The sequence below is a fragment of the Kogia breviceps genome, chromosome 3 (genome assembly GCF_026419965.1).
Source record: "Kogia breviceps isolate mKogBre1 chromosome 3, mKogBre1 haplotype 1, whole genome shotgun sequence".
Taxonomy (NCBI): Eukaryota; Metazoa; Chordata; class Mammalia; order Artiodactyla; family Physeteridae; genus Kogia; species Kogia breviceps.
In genome coordinates, this window is record NC_081312.1 from 100295049 (window position 1) to 100311223 (window position 16175).

General features: G+C 42.4%; 1 protein-coding gene across 3 annotated transcripts in view; it reads right to left on the reverse strand.

Moving 5' to 3' along the window:
• ADPGK (ADP dependent glucokinase) overlaps nucleotides 1-15670 on the reverse strand; it is a 41373-nt gene extending 25703 nt beyond the window's left edge. The window contains exons 1-2 of one of the 3 annotated variants that reach the window (XM_059056002.2): nucleotides 15331-15670; nucleotides 2330-2555 (exon numbers count right to left, since the gene is read on the reverse strand). In XM_059056002.2, the coding sequence (XP_058911985.1) occupies nucleotides 2330-2555; nucleotides 15331-15563 (459 nt within the window). In that variant the 5' untranslated portion in view covers nucleotides 15564-15670. The remainder of the gene's footprint in view (nucleotides 1-2329; nucleotides 2556-15330) is intronic. The other 2 variants (XM_059056003.2, XM_067029312.1) reach the window with 2 other exon arrangements.
• Nucleotides 15671-16175: the final 505 nt, after the last annotated feature.

Sequence of the window (16175 nt, forward strand, 5' to 3'; positions counted from 1 at the left end):
AACAGAGGACAATGTTTTCTCCTAAACACCACATCTCTCAGCTGAGGACCTATAACAGAAGAGCAAATAATTCAAGGCTAGTATTCCATTGTGCTAAGGACGGATTCACGTGTTTTGGAAACCTTACAAGTAGGAAATACGGCGGATGCTCTATTATGAAAGGTGAGAAACCTCATCAACAGCCTTGCCTGGGAGGAACGTTACCACCTCACCTTCCTAGACCACCTCACCTTCCTAGTCCCCAGTCCCATGCAGAGGCACAGAATAAGTAACTCAACTCTGGATGCTAGACATCACTTTCAGCCCAACCAAGGTTTGTGTTGACTGATCACTGGATTCAGGTTGGACAGTAATGGCTTATTATAGATAAATTTAAAACTTTCTGTGATATACAGGCTGAAATTTTGCCTTTTAACATGTTAACCTTAATTTTTTATTTACTATGGTGGCTAGAAGAATTTAATAAAAATCTTGGGTGAAACATTAAGATTCCATGAAGTGGATTTTAGAGTTTTCATATAATAGTTATTATTAACTGCTGTTTATCAGTCAATCTGCCTTATAGTTTAAGGGAGTTTGACAAGGCACCAAATGAAGTGTCATGCTAGTGGAAGATAAATAACACATTTTAGGTTTTACAATGTTAAGAAATAATTTAGATGATGTAAAAACTAGATAAAATTTCTATAGAAAAAATGTTTGCATTATGAAACAAAAGGCAGAAGAAACTAGAATAGAAAGCAAATTGGTGGTTTAAATACTACAATCTTAAAGACTTTTAAGCAGTAGACTTGCCATCTTTTTAGAACTATCAAGATTCTTTCATAAAAGATAAGAATCTTGGGAGTTCCCTGGTGGTCTAGTGGTTAGAATTTGGTTGGAGAACACTGAGATCCCCCAAGCTGCGCTGCACAGACAGAAAGGAAAAAAAAAAAGATCAGACTCTCACTACCAAACTCAGCTGTCAAAATGATTGTAACTGAAGTTTTAACAGTTTGCTGTTTCCTTTAGAAACTCAGCTGGGTAATGCCCATGCCCATTTCTAATGTTCAAATGGGTGGCTTCAAAGGGAAAAAAAACTTTAAAATCTTAATATTTATCAAAATAAGTGGTCACAAAGAATGGTCTATGAAAGGTACCAATCAAAAATGGCATTAAGAGCTCCCCCTGTGAGAAGTACACCCAGACTGGGGTGATGGGCCAAAGGAAGATTTTAGGTAAGGAAATTTGGGGGTGTGACGTGGTGGGGTGGAGAGATGCTTAAACAACCAATCAAAACTTGCCGGTAAGAGGTGTGAGGGCAGGTGTAGCAGCAGGTGTGTGAGCCTTGAGGAACTGTCTGGACAATGCAGGCCCCAGGGCTTTGTTTATGATCACCAGGTGGGCTTGGGGAGCTCTAAGTTCTATCTCTGAGAGGCTCTACCCTGTAGAGCAATGGTTCTCAGAACAAGGTGTTCAGAACAACAGCGTCAACATAACTAGGAAACTAGCTAGAAGGGTAAATTCTTGGGTCCACCCCACAGGCACTGAATCAGAACTCTGGAAGTGCGGCCCAGGAATCTGTGTTTCAATATCCCTCCGAGTGATTCTGATGCACACTCAGGTCGGAGAGCCACCGAACTAGACCAGTGGTTCTCAACCAGGGTGATTTTGCATCCCTCCTCTCTCTGACCCTGGAAACATATGACCATGTCAGGAGACATTTTTAACTGTCACAACTGGGGAAGAGGAGGAGTGAGACTGTCATCTACTGAGTGGAGGCCAGAGATGCTGTTAAACATCTTAGAATGTGCAGGACAACCTCCACAAGGAAAAATTCTCTAGCCCTAAACGTCAATAATGCTAAGGATGAGAAAACTTGCTCTGGACCAGCAGAGCAGAGGTAAGGACCCAGCTCCCTCATTCCCAGGGAAAGGCTAGAACTCTTTCTCTGTGGGTTTGGCCTTCTTTTGCTTAGGAAGGACTCAGCCATATTAAGATTACTGCAAGTTATCAGCCAAGCAATACCCAAACAAGTTTGGAGTAGATATCTTTCCTACCTTAAACTTGAATAACACGAGAAAAAAGAGCAATTTAATGGATAACCCAGAACCAAAATTTTGGTAAATATGCTTCATAAACGTTGGCTGAATTGAACTGACTAGAAACAGCAGAGTTAAAGGAAGGTCAGATACAGTTTTCAAAAAAGAGAAAAACATTGTAGAATTGGATTCCTAACAATTACCCTCTTAGGGCAAACTGGAGAAAAAACTTGCTTGGTTGCTTTTAGAAACCATACAAACAAGGTGTCTTTCCCCACCCTATCTTAATTTACCACTGGCAAACAGACCTGGGCTCCTGGGAACTCTGATGCAATCTGGGCGATGTCATGGAAAGTTTCCTTATCACTGAAGAAGCGTTCAGCAGCTGCTCCCTTCCCCATGAAGTGAACGAAGGCTTCTTCTAGATCATTCCTCGAACGCAGCTCAGTGTGATCTTTCCCATTCCCAGGATTCAGGCCAAGTGCCTGCAAGAGCTTCACCCCTGACAGCACTACATCCACACATGCATTGACTCTGGAAGGAAGGAAGAAAGAGACAGTGTGAAAGAAACAGAATCACTGGGGCAACTACTTTGCATTTAACAACAGGGAAATGTTTCAGAGGCCTGTATTAAAACAAAAAAAACAGATGAAGTGGATTTGAAACCTGAATTGGAAAGTAAATAGCATATGGCAGAAAGAAGATTACTTTATCTGGATGTATGTCTTAGGATCAGAACACAGGACTCTTGGCAACAGTTTGGCGAACTTTTACACTAGTTACAAAGAGAGACGACAGGTGCTCAGCATTTCAGAACAAAGTATCATGATAACACAAATTTAGCATTTCTGAGAAAATGGTGGCAGAACCAAACTGTCTGGATTCACCCTGGCTGTGTGACATGGGGAAGTCACTTTAATTTCTCTTTGTCTCAGTTTCCTCATCTATAAAATGGCGTAATATGAGTATTTAACTCATAGAGCTGTTGTGAAGATAAGTTAATAAATGCTTAGGAACACTGTTTGCTGCAGAGTAAGCAAAATAAAAGTTTTCGTCAAAATCCATCTTCCCCTGAAAGATATATTAGGATGGTGGTAAAATACACTAAATACCTAAATGTCTAAATACTCCCAGTTGAAATTCTTAGAGCTGAGTGGTGCCTTAAAGACTTAAGTGCACCTGCAGCCTGTAACAACTCATCACTTGGCAGGTGTTCACCGGACCCATCCATGAACTTTAAAGGCTGGTAAGAAGCCAGTGAGACATCACTTGGTTGGTGCTACAGAAATTATAAAGTACATATAAGTCTGTCTGGCATGGCCCCTCCTATGTGTGCATGGAAAAGTTCTGGCTTACATTTTCAGTGTTTCTTTGCTAAAAGTCATCCCTTAAAAGAGAAGTTCCAAACACTTTGGGGAGCTAAATGAGGTCTTCCTACCCCACCAGAGGCACCTTTATTCCTGCCTCTGACATCCCTGCCAGTGGGGCGGGATAACCAACTGAAACAGCTTCTGGTGACAAGGCTGTGCTTCCAGGTTAATTCCAAGTAGCTCTGAAACCAGAAGGTAAACTCATCAATAAAGAGGGTCCAATGGACTAGATTTTAGTGTATAATATATAACTACAGTGTTTCCCCCTTCCAGTCTCCTTTAAAAATCTCTTGATCAAATCATTAATGGTGGCCAACTCTAAGATGAGGAATGAGATGGTGGTAAGGGAAAGGAATTTTCTTTTTCATCAGATATATTTCTAATTTTTGCAAGCATACATTACTTTTAGAACATAATAATAATTTTTAAAAGGTTCTCATATGGGCTAGATATTATTTACATCACTCAAGGAAGGTTTACAAGGGCAAGGAAGAAACACATCCCTCCTCACGATGCAAAACTGGTCCTCACGACGCAAAACTGACTGCATACTGATCATTAAGATTCTTTTATTAATTCTTCCCCTATGAATCCCAAGTTTTTGAAAAGGTTTTTGCCTACCGCACAGCATTTAAATACTCAAATGTTCTTATTTCTTTAAAGTCAAACACATATAATTACTCTCGTCAACTGGAAAAGCATAATCTAAAAGTGAGTATACTTTTCAGCACATAAAACACATTGACATGCATGTGGCAGGTTCTTAATGATACATTTAAAACATAATCCTTTCACAGCTTTACATAATAATGAACCAACACACCTTGTAAACTGGTCTCAATCCCACCTCACACGAAGTGTCCTTTATTTCTACTGGATGCAATGTTAGATGTCTGAAGGGTAGAATCTTAACAGGAATACAGGCATCCCTGGCTCTCAGACTCCAGGAGGCTCCCAATGTTCAGACAGTGAGAGTTTGGATAGCGTGAGACACCCATTCCCACCAAGCAGCCCTACCTAGAAAATGCATCCAAGTGGATTTGGGTCCTGAGTTTGGACAGCAAAAGTTCAGATACTGAGGGATATAACCATATTTGGAAATAATGACTTCAAAATCGACTTCAATAAACACCACCTCCATATCTAGCTGTGCTGAGACTTTAAATAGAGTTCAATTCTTTAAAGATGAGAATGGGGGGGAGCGAGAAGATGGCGGAAGAGTAAGACGGGGGGATCACCTTCCTCCTCACAGAGACATCAGAAATACATCTACACGTGGAACTGCTCCTATAGAACACCCACCGAACGCTGGCAGAAGACCTCAGACCTCCCAAAAGGCTCTTGGCACTCCAGCCAGGTGTCAAGGCTGTGTCTCTGAGGTGGGAGAACTAACCTCAGGACACTGGTCCACAAGAGACCTCTCAGCTCCACGTAATATCAAATGGCAAATATCTCCCAGAGATCTCCATCTCAACACCAAGACCCAGATTCACTCAAGGACCAGCAACGAACAGTGCTGGACACCCTATACCCAACAAAGAGTGAGACAGGTCTACAGCCCCATCCATTAGCAGAGAGGCTGCCTAGAATCACAGTAAGGCTATCGACATCCCCATACACACCCCCAGACGTGGACCTGCCCACCAGAGAGACGGGATCCAGCCTCATCCACCAGAACAGGGGCACTGGTCCCCCCAACCAGGAAACCTGCTCAACCCACTGAACCAACCTCAGCCACTGGGGACAGCCACCAAAAATAGATAGAACTACGAACCTGCAGCCTGCAAAAGGGAGACCCCAAACACAGTAAGATAAGCAAAATGAGAAGACAGAAAAACACACAGCAGATGAAGAAACAAGATAAAAACACACCAGACCTAACAAATGAAGAGGTAATAGCCAATCTACCTGAAAGAGAATTTAGAATAATGATGGTGAAGATGATGCAAAATCTTGGAAATAGAATAGACAAATTGCAAGAAACAGTTAACAAGGACCTAGAAGAGATAAAGAGGAAGCAAGTAACGATGAGCAACACAATAAATGAAATGAAAAATACTCTAGACGGGATCAGTAGCAGAAAAACTGAGGCAGAAGGACGGATAAGTGACCTGGAAGATAAAATAGTGGAAATAACTACTGCAGAGCAGACGAAAGAAAAAAGAATGAAAAGAACTGAGGACAGTCTCAGAGATCTCTGGGACAACATTAAATGCACCAACATTCGAATAATAGGGGTCCCAGAAGAAGAAGAGAAAAAGAAAGGGACTGAGAAAATATTTGAAGAGATTATAGTTGAAAACTTCCCTAATATAGGAAAGGAAATAGTCAACCAAGTCCAGGAAACACAGAGAGTCCCATACAGGATAAACCCAAGGATAAACACGCCGAGACACATAATAATCAAACTGTCAAAATTTAAATACAAAGAAAACATATTAAAAGCAGCAAGGGAAAAACAACAAATAACACACAAGGGAATCCCCATAAGGCTAACATCTGATCTTTCAGCAGAAACTCTACAAGCCAGAAGGGAGTGGCAGGACATATTTAAAGTGATGAAGGAAAAAAACCTACAACCAAGATTACTCTACCCAGCAAGGATCTCATTCAGATTTGATGGAGAAATTAAAACCTTTACAGACAAGCAAAAGCTGAGAGAGTTCAGCACCACCAAACCAGCTTTACAACAAATGCTAAAGGAACTTCTCTAAGCAAGAAACATAAGAGAAGGAAAAGACCTACAAGAACAACCCAAAACAATTAAGTAAATGGTAATAGGAATGCACATATCAATAATTACCTTAAATGTAAATGGATTAAATGCTCCCACCAAAAGACACAGACTGGCTGAATGGATACAAAAACAGGACCCATATATATGCTGTCTACAAGAGACCCACTTCAGACCCAGGGACACTTACAGGCTGAAAGTGAGGGGATGGAAAAAGATATTCCATGCAAATGGAAATCAGAAGAAAGCTGGAGTAGCAATTCTCATATCAGACAAAATAGACTTTAAAATAAAAACTATTACAAGAGACAAAGAAGGACACTACATAATGATCAAGGGATCGATCCATGAAGAAGATATAACAATTGTAAATATTTATGCACCCAACATAGGCGCACCTCAATACATAAGGCAAATACTAACAGCCATAAAAGGGGAAATCAACAGTAACACAATCATAGTAGGGGACTTTAACACCCCACTGTCACCAATGGACAGATCATCCAAAATGAAAATAAGTAAGGAAACACAAGCTTTAAATGATACATTATACAAGATGGATTTACTTGATATTTATAGGACATTCCATCCAAAAACAACAGAATACACATTTTTCTCAAGTGCCCATGGAACATTCTCCAGGATAGATCATATCTTGGGTCACAAATCTAGCCTTGGCAAATTTAAGAAAATTGAAATCGTATCAAGTATCTTTTCCAACCACAATGCTATGAGACTAGATATCAATTACAGGAAAAGATCTGTAAAAAATACAAACACATGGAGGCTAAACAATACACTACTTAATAATGAAGTGATCACTGAAGAAATCAAAGAGGAAATCAAAAGTACTTAGAAACAAATGACAATGGAGACACGACAACCCAAAACCTATGGGATACAGCAAAAGCAGTTCTAAGAGGGAAGTTTATAGCAATACAATCATACCTTAAGAAACAGGAAGCATCTCAAATAAACAACTTAACTTTGCACCTAAAGCAGTTAGAGAAGGAAGAACAAAAAAACCCCAAATTTAGCAGAAGGACAGAAATCATAAAGATCAGATCAGAAATAAATGAAAAAGAAATGAAGGAAACAATAGCAAAGATCAATAAAAGTAAAAGCTGGTTCTTTGAGAAGATAAATAAAATTGATAAACCATTAGCCAGACTCATCAAGAAAAAAAGGGAGAAGACTCAAATCAATAGAATTAGAAATGAAAAAGGAGATGTAACAACTGACTCTGCAGAAATACAAAAGATTATTAGAGATTACTACAAGCAACTCTATGCCAATAAACTGGACAACCTGGAAGAAATGGACAAATTCTTAGAAATGCACAACCTGCCAAGACTGAACCAGGAAGAAATAGAAAATATGAACAGACCAATCACAAGCACTGAAATTGAAACTGTGATCAAAAATCTTCCAACAAACAAAAGCCCAGGACCAGATGGCTTCACAGGCGAATTCTATCAAACATTTAGAGAAGAGCTAACACCTATCCTTCTCAAACTCTTCCAAAAGATAGCAGAGGGAGGAACACTCCCAAACTCATTCTATGAGGCCACCATCACCCTGATACCAAAACCAGACAAAGACGTCACAAAGACAGAAAACTATAGGCCAATATCACTAATGAACATAGATGCAAAAATCCTCAACAAAATACTAGCAAACAGAATCCAACAGCACATTAAAAGGATCATACACCATGACCAAGTGGGGTTTATCCCAGGAATGCAAGGATTCTTCAATATACGCAAATCAATCAACGTGATACACCATATCAACAAACTGAAGGAGAAAAACCATATGATCATCTCAATAGATGCAGAGAAAGCTTTTGACAAAATTCAATACCCATTTATGATAAAAACCCTGCAGAAAGTAGGCATAGAGGGAACTTTCCTCAATATAATAAAGGCAATATATGACAAACCCACAGCCAGCATTGTTCTCAATGGTGAAAAACTGAAACCATTTCCACTAAGATCAGGCAAGACAAGGTTGCCCCTCTCACCACTCTTATTCAACCTAGTTTTGGAAGTTCTAGCCACAGCAATTAGAGAAAATAAAGAAATAAAAGGAATCCAAATAGGAAAAGAAGAAGTAAAGCTGTCACTGTTTGCAGATGACATGATACTATACATAGAGAATACTAAGGATGCTACCAGAAAACTACTAGAACTAATCAATGAATTTGGTAAAGTAGCAGGATACAAAATTAATGCACAGAAATCTCTGGCATTCTTATACACTAATGATGAAAAATCTGAGAATGAAATTAAGAAAACACTCCCATTTACCATTGCAACAAAAAGAATAAAATATCTAGGAATAAACCTACCTAAGGAGACAAAAGACTTGTATGCAGAAAACTATAAGACACTGATGAAAGAAATTAAAGATGATACAAATAGATGGAGAGATATACCATGTTCATGGATTGGAAGAATCAACATAGTGAAAATGACTCTACTACCCAAAGCAATCTACAGATTCAATGCAATCCCTATCAAATTACCACAGGCATTTTTTACAGAACTAGAACAAAGAATTTCACAATTTGTATGGAAACACAAAAGACCCCGAATAGCCAAAGCAATCTTGAGAACGAAAAATGGAGCTGGAGGAATCAGGCTCCCTGACTTCAGACTCTACTACAAGGCCACAGTAATCAAGACAGTATGGTACTGGCACAAAAACAGAAATATAGATCAATGGAACAGGACAGAAAGCCCAGAGATAAACCCACACACATATGGTCACCTTATCTTTGATAAAGGAGGGAAGGAAACACAGTGGAGAAAAGACAGCCTCTTCAATAAGTGGTGCTGGGAAAACTGGACAGCTACCTGTAGAAGTATGAAATTAGAACACTCCCTAACACCATACACAAAAATAAACTCAAAATGGGTTAAAGACCTAAATGTAAGGCCAGATACTATCAAACTCTTAGAGGAAAACATAGGCAGAACACTCTATGACATCAATCATAGCAAGATCCTTTTTGACCCATCTCCTAGAGAAATGGAAATAAAAACAAAAATAAACAAATGGGACCTAATGAAACTTAAAAGCTTTTGCACAGCAAAGGATACCATAAACAAGACCAAAAGACAACCCTCAGAATGGGAGAAAATATTTGCAAATGAAACAATTGACAAAGGATTAATATCCAAAATTTATAAGCAACTCATGCAGCTCAATAACAAAAAAACAAACAACCCAATCCAAAAATGGGCAGAAGAACTAAATAGACATTTCTCCAAAGAAGATATATAGATTGCTAACAAACACATGAAAGCATGCTCAACATCATTAATCATTAGAGAAATGCAAATCAAAACTACAATGAGATATCATCTCACACCGGTCAGATTGGCCATCATCAAAAACTCTAGAAACAATAAATGCTGGAGAGGGTGTGGAGAAAAGGGAACACTCTTGCACTGTTGGTGGGAATGTAAATTGATACAGCCACTATGGAGAACAGTATGGAGGTTCCTTAAAAAACTACAAATAGAACTATCATATGACCCAGCAATCCCACTACTGGGCATATACCCTGAGAAAACCATAATTCAAAAAGAGTCATGTACCAAAATGTTTATTGCAGCTCTATTTACGATAGCCAGGACCTGGAAGCAACCTAAGTGTCCATCAACAGATGAATGGATAAGGAAGATGTGGCACATATATACAATGGAATATTACTTAGCCATAAAAAGAAATGAAACTGAGTTATTTGTAATGAGGTGGATAGACCTGGAGTCTGTCATACAGAGTGAAGTCAGAAGGAGAAAAACAAATACCGTATGCTAACACATATATATGGAATCTAAAAAAAAAAAAAAATGTCATGAAGAGATTAGTGGTAGGATGGGAATAAAACACAGACCTACTAGAGTATGGACTTGAGGATATGGGGAGGGGGAAGGGTAAGCTGTGACGATGTGAGAGAGTGGCAGGGACCTATACACACTACCAAATGTAAATTAGATAGCTAGTGGGAAGCTGCAGCATAGCACAGGGAGTTCACCTCTGTGCTTTGTGACCACCTAGAGGGGTGGGATAGGGAGGGTGGGAGGGAGGGGGACACAAGAGGGAAGAGTTATGGGAACATATGTATATGTATAACTGATTCACTTTGTTGTAAAGGAGAAACTAACACACTATTGTAAAACAGTTATACTCAAATAAAGACGTAAAAAAAAAAAAAAAAGATGAGAATGGAAGAAGCTGCACTTACAGAAAAACAAAACTGAAAGGAACAATGTTCAGCACATTTTGCAGCACAAGACAAAACCCAACTGAACAACTTTTGAGTTAAAACAATGTAACTATCATAGGAACATTTTCTATCCCCCACCTAATCATGTCATGAATACTAAAGGAAAAAATCTTAGAGAGGAAAAAATTTACTTGGTAGCTTTTTAAAATAAAAAAATCATTGAACACTACTATGTGCCAGATAGTAATAAACAAAGTACTTTTAGGTGTACTTTCTAGTTATATCTTATAATACTTCAACCAGAATAAGAATCTTTCTCTGCACTTCAACAGCACACTAAAATGTAAACAAGCACATTACCTAAGGTGCTTTCTTTTTTTTTTTTTTTTTTTTTTTTTTGTGATATGTGGGCCTCTCACTGTTGTGGCCTCTCCCATTGCGAAGCACAGGCTCCGGACGCGCAGGCTCAGCGGCCATGGCTCACGGGCCCAGCCGCTCCGCAGCATGTGGGATCTTCCCGGACCGGGTCACGAACCCGTGTTCCCTGCAGCGGCAGGTGGATTCTCAACCACTGCGCCACCAGGGAAGCCCTAAGGTGCTTTCTTATTGGGGAAAATTAAAGGGCTGGAGGGAGGTAAAAAAACCAGAAGACAAAATTATGTTCATTTGACACTTAGGCAGAATTTCACAGTCAATAAGAAATGTATAAAAAATTATTACAATGTGAGTTTTGAGAAAACACAGACACAGATGAAGCAACTGGAAGATAAAGTGAGGCAACAGATGCTGAATGCCTGAACAAGTGGCTGTGCTAGTAGAGAGGATGCTGGGAGCCAGGGCTGCCAGGCATATTATCAGAGACTTGGGGGTGGGGTGGGAATGAGGGACAGTTTCTTCTGGATCGTAAATTCCTTAAAGACAAGGATGGTGGTCCTCATCACCTCTCTTCTGTTTTACCGTCTGTAAATCATTTCCTAAGGTTCCTTCTAGCTTTCACACTCTACCTGAGATATTATGAGAGCTAATCATAATCACTGTAAGATACAGAACCGTAGAGAAGAGAAATTCAAGAGGGCAGGAATAGTGGTCCTTGGGCCACACCCTAGATGGTGCTCTGGACAGAGAAAGAAGGCAGGCATTTTCAGACAGACCACACCAATCCACAAAACATTCTAAGACAGGGAAGTAGCCATCACTGCTTGCAGCTGAGAAAAGTGAGGCTGGGGGTCAACTAACATTCCAAAGGCCATGACTGGAGAAGCCTAAATTCAAACCCAGATTTATCTGATACTGAAACCCACAGGGGGCATACACAAGCAAAGATGTAGACAAAGGGATTAACCTTGTGTCTGGACACAACACGAATGCTGATCCAGTTAGGAGAGTTTCAACAGGGGAGAAGAGCTAGACAGGTTTCAAAGGTCAGGGTGAAGCCAGGTAAGGGAGAAGGAATGCTAGGATGAGGGGTTCATCATTCACCCAATGAACCTTAGGACCAGGGCCCGATTCCGAAGCAGGTGAGGGAGCACATGCTTTAGAAAGATGTGGCAGTGGGCTCGCCATTGACCATCTTCTTGAAACCTCTCCTGTCCTTTATTTCCCTGGTCCCTTCCCACCTGCCCCTTACATAGACGGCAGTACCTCCCCGATTCTCACCCTTGCCATTTACCTTCTCTTCTTTCTCTTCCTGGGTGACGTTGTCCAGTCTCTGGCCTCAGCCTAAGTGCTGGAGTCTCCAAGGTCTGCAACCCTGCTTCTCAACTACAGCCTCTGGCTGTCAGCAGCTGAGGGCCTAGCTTCCTCTAAAATTCCACAGGAATGTACATTTTCCCTCCTCTGAAATCAAAATGGTTACCTTCCACCACCAACTTGTTCCTTTTTCTTAATCTCTTCGTGGCAACAAGGTGGCACGAATGTGGAGCCAGGAATGGGTTTAGGCTGCACCTCGGGCATTCGACAGTTGTGTGATCTTGGGCAAATCAGTATTTCCAAGCCCCAGTTTACTCCCTGTGAAAGCTGGATGACAATCTCTGTATCTGCCTGCATAAGGTTGTTGTAAGATCCCCAATATTAAGATCCTGTCATTTTTGATGCCTCTATTTACTGTACAACACCCAACCTCTTCTCAAATCTCACCTGTTGAACACCACTGCCAAACAAGAAAAAGCTCTATGGACTCTTAACTAGCGTCAGAGTCTCAAGACTTTCCTTTTTATGAGTCATATCAAATTGTGCGTTTTGACTGAGTATGTGAAAGAGAGTGAATATGTGTATGTGTGTGTGTGTGTGTGTGTGTGTGTGTGTGTGTGTGTGTGTGTGTATTCTCCTGAAAGATCAAACTATAACACACACGCACCTGCCAAATGAGATTCTGGTACCAGTACTGCACCCACCTACTCCTTGTACATTCCCATCTTTAGGCTGAAAATCTGGGTAATGAGAAATGTTGGTAACAATGGATGTCTGTTACCCACAAAAATAGCGTGAAGCAGTCAAATAGGTTACAACCACAGCTCAAATTTCACATTCCACTGGTTAGTCTCTGCAAAGAACTTAGCATCATTTACCTGCTTATAAACCTTTATGGCTTTCCCATCACCTACCCTGACACAAAAGGTTCCTTTCAGCATAATCGCTTGACATCCCTCTACCATAAGGTCCTTGCCCTAAATACAGGGCCAATTTGCTATTCACAAACAAGCCAAATACCTTTTCACATTTGGTCCTCTCTGCCTAGGTGGGCTTATTCCCCCATCTTCTTGTGGAGAAATTCCATTTCTTCTCCAGGGCCTGGTCTTTGCAAGTCACTGTAGCGGAATATGTTTTCCAAGATGGCCACAAGATGTCCCATCCCACATGTTCTTTTTTACAATGTGATGCTCCCATTCCCCCCATCCAGGTGTGTTCTATGTCGTCCCCCCCCCTTAAAACCATTTGCACCTGAGACTATGAGAGAAGCAACACTATGTGCTTCTAAGATTAGGTCACAAAAGGCATTAATGCTTCTGCCTGGTCCTCTTGGGGAATTCCCTCCCCTAACCCAGTCACCCTTCTGTGAAATAGCTAAATAGAGAAACCACCTGTAGGTGTTCAGGTGAAACCACAGCTGAGGCTGTAGCCAACAACAACAATCAACCCTTGAGATGATCCCAGTCCCAGGACATCATCTGCCTGAAACTGCACAAAACCCCAAATGAGAATTGCCTAGCTGAACCCAATCAAACCTCAGAATAATGAGAATAAAATGACCATTGTTTTAAGCTACTAAGTTTTGGGGTGATTTGTGATGTAGCAATAGTAAATGGATTGTCACTTCTCAGATGGAGCTTTTCCTGAATCCTCATCCTGGGAAGAATCAGTAATTCTTCTTTGGGACACAAGGCTACCTTGTTTCCACCACTAGTTCAGCAAAGCACTTTTCGCAATCATTACAAACAGCATTGTGTCACCTCACCGCCCCCCGCCCCCCAATTCATATTGAAGCCCTGACCACAGATCAGACTGTATTTGGAGGTAGGAACTATTTAAGGAGGCAACTGAGGTTAAATGAGGCCATTATCCAATAGGACTAGTGTCTGTTTAAAAAGAGGAAGAGACACCAGAAATGCTCATGAATGGAGGAAAGGCCTAATGAGTACACAGCGAGAAGGCAGCCATCTGCAAGTCCTTAAGAGAGGACTCGCTCTTGGGCTATCAGCCTCTAGCACTGTGAGAAAATAAATGTCTGTTGTTTAAGCTACCCAGTCTGTGGTATCTTGTTATGGTAGCCCGAGCAGACAATAACGAATATATTTGTTTCCAACAAACGAGGCTGGGACCTTGCCTCATTCATCCCTGTATCCTCAGAACCTAGCACAGACCTGACACATACTATGTAGTTGACAAGTATTTGTTGAATGAATGCTCACAAAACCAGGGAGGACAATTAAGAAACTGATAAGGATGCAGGTGAAAGGGCCTGAACTTGAAAGAAGAGGTAAAAGAGGATACATCTGAAGAAACAATAAATATGCTGATATAAAAAAATAGTAGCTAACGTTAGGTGTCTGCTCGTTAAAGCAGACACTATGCTAAATAACATGGATTATTTAATTGAATCTTCAGGATAACTGCTTTACCTTAACCTTTCTGGTCCCGATACTCACAGGAACTAGTAGAGCAGTAGAAGGCCTGTTTTGGTGGCGAGGGCAAGATATTAAAGTCGAACTAAGAACTAAAATTCGTGTAAAGGGAATAATTACTTACACGCGGGAGGGGAATACAAAGAAAGGAGGCACTGTGATTTGGGAGAACCCTAAATATGCAATGTCACTGAAATCAGGGGAAGAAAGAGTTTCAAGGAGAAGGGTGTGCTTAACGCGTGGAAGGCTGCAAACAGTCGACAGAGAAGGCTATAAGAAGCAGTTGAATGTGAAAATCAACACGGTTCCGGTGAGCTTTGAGAGAGAAGTTTCAGTAGAATGGTGGTCTCCAGGCTACGGCATTAAGGAAGCGGAAACAAGGCGTAAAGAAATAAACTCGGTAGCTAATGGCAGCGACCACTCCTTCAAGTAGTTCAGAAGCAAGAGGGTGCCTCCAAAGTGCTAAGACCAACCATCGCTGACTGCCAAAGAGCAGCCGCCAGAGAAGGTGGGCTTGGAATGAAGGAGGCTCGAACTAGAAGGAGTCAGGCTGAGCGGGATTTGCAAAGGCTATTAGGCTGGTCCTACCGAGACAAGAAGGGCGCAGGGGCCAGCCGACAGGAAAAAGCAGTCTGGTGAGTCCCTGCAGCAGAGACGAACGGGGCTCGTCCCAGACTTCCGACGCTTCTCGCCAAGGAGGCAGCGTGGACCTCTGGGAACCCGTTTCCGCGCCGGCTCTACCTCCCAGCTCCCAAGCCGCCTGACCTCCGCCAAGGCGGCCCTCGGAGACCTGGAGCGCCCGCACCTCCTGGAGAGGTCCAGAGAGGCAGACTCCGCAGGCACTCACCCCACGGCCACGCGGCGCCAACTCCGGGCCGGCCGCACGATGAGCGCGTCCCAGGCAGCAGCCAACCGGCCCTCAGGGGAGCCGGGTCCTGGGGGCACGGACGCAGGCCCCAGCTGCAGCGAGCTCCACAGCCAGCGCAGCGCCGACCCCGGCAGCTGCGGCTCCAGCAGGAAGACGCAGCCCACCGCTAGCGCAAGGAAGCCGGCGTACGCGGAGCCGCGCCACAGCGCCATAGACACAGAGGTGTGGGAGCTGTTGAGCACAGATCCTTTCCCGGTCCGCGCCTCTTCCGGGCTTAGCTCGTGCCGACGTCGACACGCGCGTCACGTCACGCCGGCGCGCCGCGGGCGCGCCGCGGTCCCCCCGGAGGGGCGGGGCGAGGGGCGGGGCTATGGACGTGGGAGAGGGGTGGCGAGCCCTCTTGCTTTGTCCAAGTCCTGGCTCTTGGGGGCGCTCGCGGTTCGGAGGCCCTGAGGGAGGTTGGACAAAGGCCATAGTGCCTGTCCGGGTGCTGTACCCCTTCCGGGGACTCCATCCGTACTCCGAAATAGAGCGGCACGGATACGTTTGTTTTCCCAGTAAGATGAACCAGACGGATTTTGAAGAAGCGGGCAAACCTCATGTCAATCTTTGAGCCAGTCGGTGTCCCCCTTTGAGCTGCGCCTGCAGTTCCTCAGAGGGGCACAAATTACACTCCCCCTGTTTTAATCTGTCCCTCTGCACGTCTGTCCATCCTCCACTGTTTTTTGTTTTTTAAAGTAGAGGGAAGGACTTATTTATTTATTTATGGCTGTGTTGGGTCTTCGTTTCGTGCGAGGGCTTTCTCTAGTTGCGGCAAGCGGGGG